This window comes from Sinocyclocheilus grahami, unplaced genomic scaffold (assembly GCF_001515645.1).
Source record: "Sinocyclocheilus grahami isolate Dianchi unplaced genomic scaffold, SAMN03320097.WGS_v1.1 scaffold181.1, whole genome shotgun sequence".
Taxonomy (NCBI): Eukaryota; Metazoa; Chordata; class Actinopteri; order Cypriniformes; family Cyprinidae; genus Sinocyclocheilus; species Sinocyclocheilus grahami.
In genome coordinates, this window is record NW_015505360.1 from 523379 (window position 1) to 535208 (window position 11830).

General features: G+C 36.4%; 1 protein-coding gene and 1 long non-coding RNA gene across 2 annotated transcripts; one reads left to right on the forward strand and one right to left on the reverse strand.

Annotated features, from left to right (window-relative positions):
* Positions 1-1192: 1192 nt before the first annotated feature.
* Positions 1193-5864, reverse strand: LOC107594350 (putative adhesion G protein-coupled receptor E4P). The gene is made up of 12 exons (XM_016284360.1): positions 5565-5864; positions 5255-5323; positions 4762-4951; positions 3523-3642; positions 3207-3388; positions 2943-3107; positions 2664-2870; positions 2357-2589; positions 2093-2159; positions 1920-2011; positions 1630-1792; positions 1193-1462 (listed from the first exon to the last, which is right to left on the reverse strand). Exons 1-12 carry the CDS (start codon positions 5862-5864, stop codon positions 1403-1405), a joined length of 1848 nt encoding a protein of 615 aa, XP_016139846.1. The 3' UTR covers positions 1193-1402.
* A 5056-nt stretch (positions 5865-10920) lies between these two features.
* Positions 10921-11596, forward strand: LOC107594351 (uncharacterized). The gene is made up of 3 exons (XR_001610163.1): positions 10921-10991; positions 11081-11109; positions 11447-11596. It is a non-coding gene; the product is annotated as an uncharacterized lncRNA (long non-coding RNA).
* The last annotated feature ends 234 nt before the right edge of the window (positions 11597-11830 follow it).

Genomic DNA, 11830 nt, shown 5'->3' on the forward strand with positions numbered 1-11830 from the left:
GCTGTCACCCAAAGCAAAACGCAAGTAAACGAACAAAATTTTCTATCTGCTGAACTGACGCTGATGATTGATTTAAGCAGTAAACTTAAGACAAAATATCTGCTTTGTGAATTCTCTCAGGCTGAATTTAAAACCACTAGTGAAAATGAGTTAGAACTTTGAAACTTCATGCAACTCCGTTAAGTCATTCCTTCAATTTTCTGAGCTGTATATGTGTGTGTGTGCGTATGTGTGTTTTAGCTTAGTTTTGATGTAATCTAGAATAGCCAATAAAATTCGTGTTTCATTTATAAAGAATCATTGTCTGGTGTCGTATAATTTTAAAGTGAAACATTGCCAAGATCCTTGCTACCTAGCTCGTAGCTTACTCGTCAAAGAACATATTATCCTGTGGCCAAGGAAAATACACAGTCAGATTATGATACACTGATATTAACGTCTTGCTGGACGACTGCTGATAAGGTGTAAACTATTGAAATTTGAAATCAGTTCTAATCAGGTGGACTTCGATTTTTTTAGATCCGAGTCCTTTCAAACCCTGAATGAATTAATAATAATTAATTCCCTAAAATTAAGTAATCAAGACATTACACATCATTCACATCTTTTATTACAAAAATACAAGCCATATGACAATACAGATTCACTTTAAATCTGACACATCAGCTGTTCCTTTACTTTAATAGTTTATTTATAAAGGTAAATCCCCTACACCTATAAAAGCTGTGACACTCCATTCTGAAAATATATCTTGCCATATGAATACATAAAGTAGGCTAATAAAAAAAATCTTCTAACCACAAACAAATATATAAGTGTGCCAGATTAATAAATGTATTAACTATTTGACACAAGCCTCATATTTAAAATATATTTAAAATTTTTACTTATACTGTAAAGTGTAAAGTCATGTTATTTCCCTTCACCATGCACACATGAAATAGTTTTCAAGAGGGTATTTTAATTTGCCAGCATTTATCGGAACATTTTGTGGATTCTGTAAAAATATGCTTTTCTCCCACCACCAAGAAAATCTTGTGTGTTTAAAAACGATGTATATGTTCTACATCAATAGTATTTACAACTGTAATATCAAAAGTTTTGTAACATTACCATTTACAGAAAGGAGCTGAAACTAGTTAACATCTAAAACATTGATTCTGTATTTTACTTTAAGAATGGCCCAAAAATATGACATCTGAAACTAGTGTTGATCTACAAGTGATCTGGAGTAATTCATTAAGATTTATACATCCTTAAAAATGGTTAAGGACTTACAGAAGGAGTCCTGACCTGGTCAAAACCCAAATTACTAAACAGTAAATTGTACTGTAAGAATGACATCACATGCATTATAGTGGAACTTGAGCAGTATCTATTACTGAACCTGATGCTGTACTCCTCAGTGTTGTTTGCTTCCACAGCAAAGACATCTGAAGAACTTCCTGTACTGCTGCCTGACCTGGACAAGAATGAGACGAGAGGAGCTGAGTGACTTCATTTAACATCTGAAACTCATGAACCAGAATGGAGTTTGTATATAATAAACAGGTAAGAAACTACTGTACTGCCACGGTGTCTGGAGGTTTATTGGTTCATTCATAGAGTATGGATGGAAAACATTCTGACCTCATTATTAAAGACACAGTAGATCAGGAAGATGAAGGTTCCCTGCTGGGAGTTCAAGATCAGGAAGAGGATCTCCAGCACCTCACTGACATTAGTGAAGAAACCCAGAATCCAGGAGCAACCAAGAACCACAAACTGAGCCAGTGTTTTAAACACCATGATCCTGCAAAGAGAGAGAGAAAGAAAGAAAGAAATAAGGAAAGAAAGAGAGAGAAAGAAAAAAAGTTAATGTGTCTTCATTGACTATATGTTCTTTATTTATAGAGTGTTTTGATCATAATGTTTGTTACTTGGTTTGTTTCATCTGTGAAACTTCAGCATTCAGTTTTTTGAGAGTTGAGTTCAGAGTGATGACGATCTTGATGAAGAGAATTGTGTTTAACTGCAGAAAAAGAAGAAATTATCCAATTATTTTTTTTGGCTTCAACAGCCCATGTGAAAAATTTTAATATTTATAACTTACTGCTAGTATGACACAAAGAGGACCCAGAAAACTCCAGATAAAACCTTTATCATGTTTAAGCCAGCAACTGTTTAAAGGAAAACAAATAATAACTGAATTAATCAAATAATGCTATTTCATATGTTGACTGTTGAAATCAGATTTGCCTTAGCGGGCCTTTAATATAGCCTGTGTCAAAAAATGTGTTTCATCAGATAGCAGAAAACTGTTCTGAGCACTTTACTTCCTTCTAAACAAATGACCTTAAAAACAACAACAACTCACTCTTCGCTGCCGTAGCCTTCAGGAACCAGACCGACAGACACACACACCACAACCAGAGCAACCACATATCCAATCACACACAGAAATCCACTGCTAAGCACCTCCCTCTTTTTGGAGCTGATCTGTGATAGGTTCTTCACACAGATGAAGAGCAGCAGAGCTTCAATGAACATCCACACAAAGCCGGAGAGAAAGAGGAAGTGCAGAAGGCCTGAGATCACGGCACACAAAACCTGGAGACCATGAGAGACGGTTATGAGGATTCTCAGTGAGGCTGTGCTGAGCTGTAGGACTCCATCATTCTCACCTGCTGACGCTGTATGAGGCTCAGGAACTGCTGTGTGAGCAGAAACAGAAGTTGAGCCAACAGAAGACTGATGCAGATGTTGATTCGAGCCACATTATTCACTCCAGGACTCCACTGACAAAGGGCAAAGGTCAACAGGGCCAAACTGAAGAACACCAGCCCCACGATCACACACACCAAATTCAACCGCTCCATCAGTGATTTGCTCTGAGAAAACATGAGAGAACATGAGTGCCAAATCTGTGCTGTTCTTCAGTGTTCACTAGAAATGTTCTGTACCTTTGGCGGGCGGCTGCTGGTTTGCATGATGAGAGCGAATGTCGACAGATGAAGACAGGAACACACAGTGTAGCTGCTGTTGGTCTTTAAAACAGAACAACCATCTACAATCCACTCACTGATATTCCAGTACACACAGGACAGAGAACCGCTGGGATCAAACTCCTGCAAAAACAAGAAGAAAATATTAAAACACTGAATATTAGATGTTTTCAGATGTTCATCAGTGCTCTGATAAAACAAAAGCACATTTGAGTCTCTCACTCTGATGTGTTTGAGGGTGAAGTTGACTGGTTTGGTGAGTTCAGTGTTGGTGGTTTTGGGAAGAGTAGCTGAGATCACAGTGGACATCATGGTTTTAATCGTGTTGTTTGATGTGTTGAAGAAGTCTGGCTTCAGTAGATTCTCCATCGTGTTGTAGCTCATGAAAGCCACAGCAGCTGATCCTGTGAGACAGAAACAGAAATGCAATACTATGTTAAAACAACAATAAAGAAAATAAGTAAATGTGGTTTAGCAGATATATTGTCCATTTTTATTTTAGATAGTTTTTTTAATCACACTATACCATTTCACATACTTGTTTCATTGTTGTTCTTGGCGATCCCAATGAGATCGATGTCCACAGAAGAATGTGTTGTGCCGAGTCGAGGGATTTTCTCTAAGGTGACCTGTGGTCCAACCATGAAGACTTCAACCTCTGTTTAAGCACAAAACAAGAATATGCTATAGTAAATTATTAACAATATTTTGTTAATCTTTTTTATGAAAGCCCAGTCATTGTAATCACTATTTATATTGTTGGGTTTGATGGTTTTGAAGTTCTCTGATGTAGTTTGAATCAGGTCAACCTTCAAACAGTGCTTTTCTTTAATCTTTAATTTACTAAGTAGTCCTATTAATGAAGGCCAGTGTGACTGACACCAATACAACTACTGATGTCTCTATTAAATACATTTTTCCTTCAATTTAAGCCATTAATTATAGGCATTCAACATTGCAGTATAATTGACACCCATTATTGTAATATTTAATAGGCTTTAAAATATATAACAACTTTTAATTTAAGTGAACTTAAAACAATCTTCACATAATGTACAGTATATGCATAAACTATAAACTGAATATATGTTTTTAGGGTCTTTACGCTCGGTTAAGACTGTGTTTACGAGGTCACTCGATGAAAATGGGCATTTTGACATAATTTTGTGTGTTTTTGTCTGTTGAAATGCTAAAGAGAACTCTGAAGCAGCTTTCTGTGTGTGTGCACGTGTCAGACGCTCTTCACGAAGCCTTCACACATATGCACACATCATGGCCTTTTGAAAGTAGTGCCTATCAGCTGTCACAGTTGTGAGACATGAGTGAAATTGGCTACTGTCTTTATAAGCTAAGTTTTTAACAGCATCACAATATACACAATATTCCCTAATTTTATATCGTCAGTAAAGATGCTGCTGATATTTGATGTATCGCCCAGCCCTATTTCACAAAGAACATTTTTAAAAATAAAGAGTTCTTTATTGGCATCAAAACTTCCATGAAAAACCTTCAAAATCCTTTGAACCTTTCCATTCCACAAAAGGTTCTTTAAAGTGGGAAAATATTTTCCTAACCCTAGAACAAATTGTTCAATGAAAGTATTTTTAGGGAGCCAAAAATAGTGTTCTACTGCATCCCAGCAAAATCCCCTTTTGGACAATGCTTACTAAAGAAAAATATTTTTAAAAAATCTTTAGAAGAACTTATTTGACTATGACTCACAGTGTGACTGATCCCAGAACATGTTAAAAACACAAATACAAACAAGGCCTTTTACCTGTATTGTTGAGACTAATATCCAGCCAGTTGTGAGTTTCTGTTGGTGTCACTAGTGCAGACACCAGGCTCTCAAAGGCCTTCAGATAAGTGTTTCCATATGACACCAAGTTACTTTTATTTTCAGCGCCGACCAACTCTGAAACCTTTACCTGGGTGGCATCAACAATCTTCAAATAGTTTTCTGCCACCTAATCAAATACCAAAAGAGAGACTTCTGTAGAATGCAAATGATTTCTCTGACAAAAGGGTAATATCGAATCTATGGGTCACTCTCAAAATACAATGACAAACCGCAAACCGTAACTTTGTTATAGTGTTAAACTACTTAATGTTTGTGTAAAATATTTTCATTTAAATAATGATTTGAAGTTATAACTCAAGTATTTTGAGATGATGCATTTAAAAAAAAAATCTTAATTAGTGAAATAAAATATAAAAGAAAACATTAAAAAAACAACTATTATTGGTCAAGGGCAGGAAACTTTACTTACTTCCATAGACATCAGCCCTGCCATATTTGCGATCTGGTCAACAAAATTCACTATGTTTTCTGCAGTGAGCTGCTCCAGATAAATATAAATATAAATAAAAATAGAATTGAATTGAATTATAATTTAATTTTTAAAAAAAATGATAAAATAGAAATCAATACTTTTTTAATAATGATTTTATAACATTTATAGAGTAACAATAATCTTGTAGAAACTCATTCCCACATTCCCACTTATGCTGTTTGAAGTATTCATCGTATCTGGAAGGAAAGAATTGGGATAAATCTTGAATAAAAATGGCATATGACACACAAGGGCAGCATTTGAGGACAGTACTGTACACACCGTTCAGGCAGAGGCAAGTATCTGCACTGCAAATACAGAGATCTGGAGAAGCTTCATAGCGGCATTTGCTGCTGCAGTCGTAGGATCCGATCATGCAGGAGCAGCCGGGACTCTGAGGGATGCAGGAATAGGCCTTGCAAGAGACATTTTGTCCATGACAGTCCACATAACTGGAAGAATTTGCGCAGTAGCTTGTGTTCGCCAGAGGAGAACAGTACTGGTGTCCTTGTGATTTGTCGATGGCTACATTACTTATGATAATCATCAGCAGCAGCACTAGAGATAAATCCATCAGTTACTGTATAATCACTTCTACATCACAGTATGTCTTTGATCACTAGAGAACTACTACACTCTGTAAAATGAATAGTATTTTACTGTAAAAATGCATGAAATGTCTGGTTAGGTCTTATACAGTTTCCCCCTGTATATAGTACAGGAACTTACTGATAACCTATTAACATTTTTTTCCATAGCGTTTTTACAATATTTCACAGATAAAATTACATAACACTTTTTACAGTACAGTAAAATTTACTACTGGAAAATTCATAGAGAACAAAAAAAAGCTAATTCTTGCTAAAGTGCACAAGACTATGTCATGAGTTGTTTTGTTACACCTGCCAATTAAATTCTACAATAACTAACCATTATTCTCATGTAAAAAATAAAATAAAAAAATAAAAAATTGTGTTTTTATTCGGAGCACAACCGGGGACTCCAATTCGTTTCGCTCAATGCGTAACAATAATATCAGCTCAGACAAGTTTTGCTCATTTTGCATGTTCTCACAAGCCCTCGTCAGGCAGACATTCTTACATGAACATCTATGTTTAGGATTAGTATAGTAACATGAGGCAGGAGAGATTACTAACCAGTCAAATGAAGGATGATGTTCATTTTGCTTTGCATTGATGATTCTTTTAAAAGAAACCAGTGTCCAGTCCACCGTCCACCGTCCACCGTCCACTGCTGTATAGCAAATTAACTGCTGTTTAGCAAGCTAAACACGCCTACAAACTCCTAGGAAGATGCATTTGCATTTTGTCCTCTATAAAACCCAAACTTACATAAACAAAACAGTGGCTTTTTACCACTGTGCTTCTACCAAACATCATTTACATAACTTTAGGAACATGTCGAGCATTCTTTACATGCCAATAAAGGCTGGTCTTGTTTGACAAGTTGGAAAATGCAACTAGAGTAACACTTCTCATTCAATTAAATAAAAGGAAAGCAAGAGCTGGTGATTTAAAAATAAATTTACTGTTTTGAGTACTATCTAGACTGTTTCCTGACCTGCGCAAGAAGAGAAAGACTGATTGACCTCCTCTGAATGTAGTTTCAGTGTCTAACTACAATGCATTTTGGATTTTGAATGTGGTAAAGGACTATTTGATTGTGACCTGATCACAAACATGTTATGTTAGGGGCCTGTGAGTTTCACTGTTGTACTGGCAGGCCAAGCTGTGAATGATTTGAGAAGCATTACTGATCTGTAGTGTATGCGCTTGGCAGGAAAGCCACCCAGTAAAAGCCTCGCTTTCAGACTGATCTAGAAGCAACTTCAGAGTTGTTGTGAGCCACAACAACAACTGACAATCACCATGAACTGTTCTCAGATCTGAGGATGTGGTCATTAGGTTTATCTAAAATGCGCAAGGCCTTTGACCACACACATGCAAATTTAAGTTTCTAAGAATGACGCACAGCTCATGTCATTACCAGTCAACCACGTGAACCTAAATGTCATGTCACTTATGGCTATAGAGCTGCAAAAAGTGACAACATGATGGCGTCGCAAGAATTCAAATCCTTGTGACCCGAGCCGTGTTGTCAAATGCAACAGACAGGGAAAAGCAGAAGTCCATTTCTCACGTTTATGAACCTCCAAAACATCTACTATTATAACATGAAATATTAACAATTTAAATGTTGCTTGTAAAACATTTAGCTAACATGCTGGTATTTTTGAATGGCTGTCAAGAGAAAGATGCTCTTTGCAGGCAGATCTTGTAGCTATTAATTTGCAAGCATGCTAAAATCACAAGTTATTTGTACTCTTTGTAAGCTTGTTCTCATCTGTGGTCTACAGACTCTGTGACATCAATGCACATACCACTATTTCTCACTGATCTAGAATCGGACAGCTCAGGTCACATCTCATTCGCAAGCAATTATCACAGGAAGCACATACACAGATCTCAGATATGTGAGAAAAGGCTTGTCTAAATACATCGTGTGTTAAAGGAAGTAGATGCTGTGCAAATATATGTATGGGTGTTTTGCTGTAAATTTTGAGAAAAGCATTTTTAACTTTGAGTTCCTCAATGTGACAAAGGCTTTGCACACCAGTAAGAGCCATTGAGGCTCAAGGCAAGTAGTGAATAAGAACTAGGAAGCACTGATGCAAAGTGGTCTACAGTGGAATAAAACAAGGTTTACACATTAACAATGAAGTTCTTCTATAATTTTGTGATCTGGATTTGTCTGTCTGGTGAGTTCTCTCTGCATTTACATTGCTGTTTTGTCATGTTTAGTAATAAACATGACATGAAGTTTGGTCTTCAGGATGCATTTATTCCTCTACTTAAAAATGATCAGTTACTGGATCGATGGTCTTTGTTATGCCTCTTCATTGTTCAAGTAAATATGTCAATAAGCAACCAGTTTCCTCCTCATGACATGTACATGTGCCAAATGAATCATGAGATGAAGCGGATAATTCTGAACATGTAAACAGTGGGAACCAAAGTCATGTTGATGCAACCTAAATCAGATTTACAGCTACTGCTACAATCTGTTGCCAAAATTTAAGCAGACAAACTGTCTCTGCACAGTCTAAGAGAATCATTCTGTATGTTTTTGAGAATTACATATTTGCTGCTGAGACAACAACAAACAGTGGTCATAGTTTGTCACGATACAACATTACTAAGCAAATGTATGGTGCCATTTCTCTTAAGTCCAGGAAGAGGAAGAGTGTAACATAGGGAGTAACTAGAGTATAACATGGTGCAGCTAGTCTCATCAAATTTGATTCATGCTCATATTTCAATTTCACTGATGTACTCAAACTTTCAATTGCTTAAGTATTTTGATATACATGATTTTGCTTAATAATAGGTGCTATACTGTGCATGCTGTCCTCATATTCCGTCTGTGCAAAACTAGACAGTCAACAAGTAGACAAAAACTGCAATACCGAAAACCATAAAATGTGACGGTAACAACTATAATATTGACAGAACACTATCCCAGCAGACTGTTAAGTTGGTCACACACCGGACGGGATAAGCAGCGCCGCGTCTTTAAAATCGAACACATTGTTTTCTATGAGTGCATGCACACCGGCGGCGCCACTCGCGACTGTGTGCGGCGACACTGTTCAAAATCCTGCCGCGCCACTCACATAGTTTTCCATAAAATTACATTATATTTATCCAAAATTATTGTTTATGTACATAATGACTTCCTAAGCTGGAAGATTGTATTGTGCATCTTTCAGCAAGACATTTGTCTTTCTGAGGCTTGTATAAAGTCTGTATGCTTTATATAGAGAGCTATAGAGTTTGCTCCATTTTGTCACACACCGAACTTCAAACTCATCGATGCCATACTGTTAAAATATTTTCCAGTTTACAAAACCTTTTGAGTCTCAAATGCAGTTTTCTTGAAACTACATAAAAAGCAGTAAGGTTTCTATAACTTTTCACTACTTTCTTGATACAATTGTTACAATTTCCTTATGCGCATACAGCTGAAATAAACTGATTACGAAATAATCCATGTTTGTCATTCGTAAATACACATAAAAAGTGATAATGTGGTGACTTTTCACAAAATCTTTTTTTTTTTCATCCAGGAAACAAAATATTACTTCAACGACAGTAATTGTTTTTTATGTTGCTGTGACAACAATGCTCATCTTTACTGAGAACTAAAAAGCAATTGTTGAGACAACTCAAAAGTCTTACTGCATCAAGTTGCCTTATTTTTTATATTTTCTCAACTATTTATTTTTTGCCATGCATTTTGTTCATTCTTGAAGTGAACTTTTGCCTGTTTGGTGATTAGATTAACTGTTTTGAACTGCTTTCTTGAATTAAACGCAATGCGTACGGTGTGAGATACACATGAGTTGTCCTAGACATGGTGGGGTGTGACTCTACGGTGTGTGATCACCTTTAGATTAGCACACACAAGCTGCCATGTTATGTATAACTACACACTTATCTAAATATATATTCTTAAAACAACTGAAATGAACCTTCTATACATTGTTGTTTATTTCATTCAGCAGGAATTGGGATTTTGGCCACAGATGGAACTGAGATACTTGGACACAGTGGAAAAACTGTCACAATTACATGTTCCCACGACTGGGCTTCAACCAATAGCAAGTATTTCTGCAGAGATCCATGTAAAGACAGTAAAGATATTTTAGTGAAATCTGACCAGTCACCTAGAGGAAGATACACACTGAAGGATTCTAGAGAAGGAACCTTCACTGTGAACATCACTGATCTACAGGAGTCAGACTCTGGGATTTACTGGTGCGGAGTGGAGAGATTTGGTTTGGACTCATTTAAGAAAGTCAGACTGACAGTATCTAACGGTAAGAATGATGCATAGTATTTGGTGTAGATTTAAGGAAGTGTAAAATACTCATCTGCATGTTAATTACTTTTATAGACTCAGACACAAACACAAACAGACCGTCAACTCCTAAACCAGCAGCAAGTTCTCAATCCCCCACAACAAAAAGTTCATTCTCTACATCTTCAGCATCTGGTGACATCACAGCCTCATCTTCATCAACAGGTAACACTGAGCTAATCGAGATATTATGTGCATTTATCTATGTATCTAAACAAATTATGGGATGATGTTGTTCCTCTTTTACTCTTAAAGGATTTAAAGGTCCTGTTCTTTCATCCAGACCAGCATTTAATGAGAACGGTGCACAATCTTCACTCTCCTCAGGTATACAGTTCATTATTATTTCTCTGCACACCACAAAACAAAATTAACAAACACCAGCTGCCATCTCTTTGCGTGCAATACAACATAAAAAAAAAAACACTGTCAGGCAAAATCATGACAGACCTGTGAGGTCTGTATGAACATTTTTTCTAAACCACATTCTTTAAGGATGCTTTCATTCGGTTTTTCATTTAAGGAGATAACTATTGAGATATTACTGCAATGTCAATGTGACTGTTTCGACAACCATGACGAACATCATAGACAGTCTGTCACGTTTCCCCTGTCGCTGTATGTTTTAGGTCCTCTGATGTTCACAGCCGTCGGTCTGACTGTGATGGTGATTATATTTGTGGCGGTTCTCTGTATATGGAATAATCAAAAGAAAACTCACACAGTTCCAATGGTAAGTGAAAATACAATTTTTTTATTATTATTATTACAATATAGCCTACATAATGTCAAATAAATGTGTTTCCCTGTTTCCAATTTAAGTTGATGCTGAAATCCAAGGCACCACTGAGGTAAGAAACACAGAACACTTATTACGTATTATAACTCTTTAAAGTATGTGAATTTACAAGTGTTTTTTTTTTGGCTTATTTGATACTTTGAAAAGTATACAGAACTAAAAAAAAAATGCTCACATCTGAGCATACACAGCATTCTATTCAAAAACGGATGCGCGATAACTCCAAATTTCACCAAATGATGAAATCTACTGTGAATGACATCTAGCAAACAAATAGTTAACAAAAAGCAAATTTATTAATTCATTGTCCCAATATACTTGTAATTTCTGTAATACACATGTAGTTAGTTTCTTTAGTCATTTCGTAATCTTTATTACTGAATCCACAGACCGCTGGTGATTATGAGGAGATCACGGAGACCCAACAGCAGACTGAAACACAAACGAACATCATTTATTCTACTGTCAATAAAAGTTTGGCAGCCAATCAGATCCAAGATCCTCCCCTATACTCCACCCTCTCCATCTATCCAGAGCCCAGCTGCATCAAATGAGCTCTAAACCCCAGTGCTGATACAGCAGATTTAGTAACATATGCAGTCATTATGATTCAGGCTAAAGGCTGTGGACATTTATCTAACAGCTACTCTTTAACTTGCTTCAATCAATATTGTGGACTGTGTGTTTGGTGTAAGTAAAGGTCTCATGTCTGAATGTGGTTTTGTCCTTGTGTAAATAAATACATTCTGGGTTGTCAGATTGTTGAATGTCTC

Coding starts and splice junctions, on each gene's coding strand:
- LOC107594350 (XM_016284360.1), bottom strand. CDS start 5,864: ATGATTATCATAAGTAATGTAGCCATCGACAAATCACAAGGACACCAG. Junction 2,871..2,942: donor CCAGCAGCCGCCCGCCAAAG/GTACAGAACATT, acceptor ATGTTTTCTCAG/AGCAAATCACTGATGGAGCG. Junction 1,793..1,919: donor TCACAGATGAAACAAACCAA/GTAACAAACATT, acceptor CTCTCTTTGCAG/GATCATGGTGTTTAAAACAC.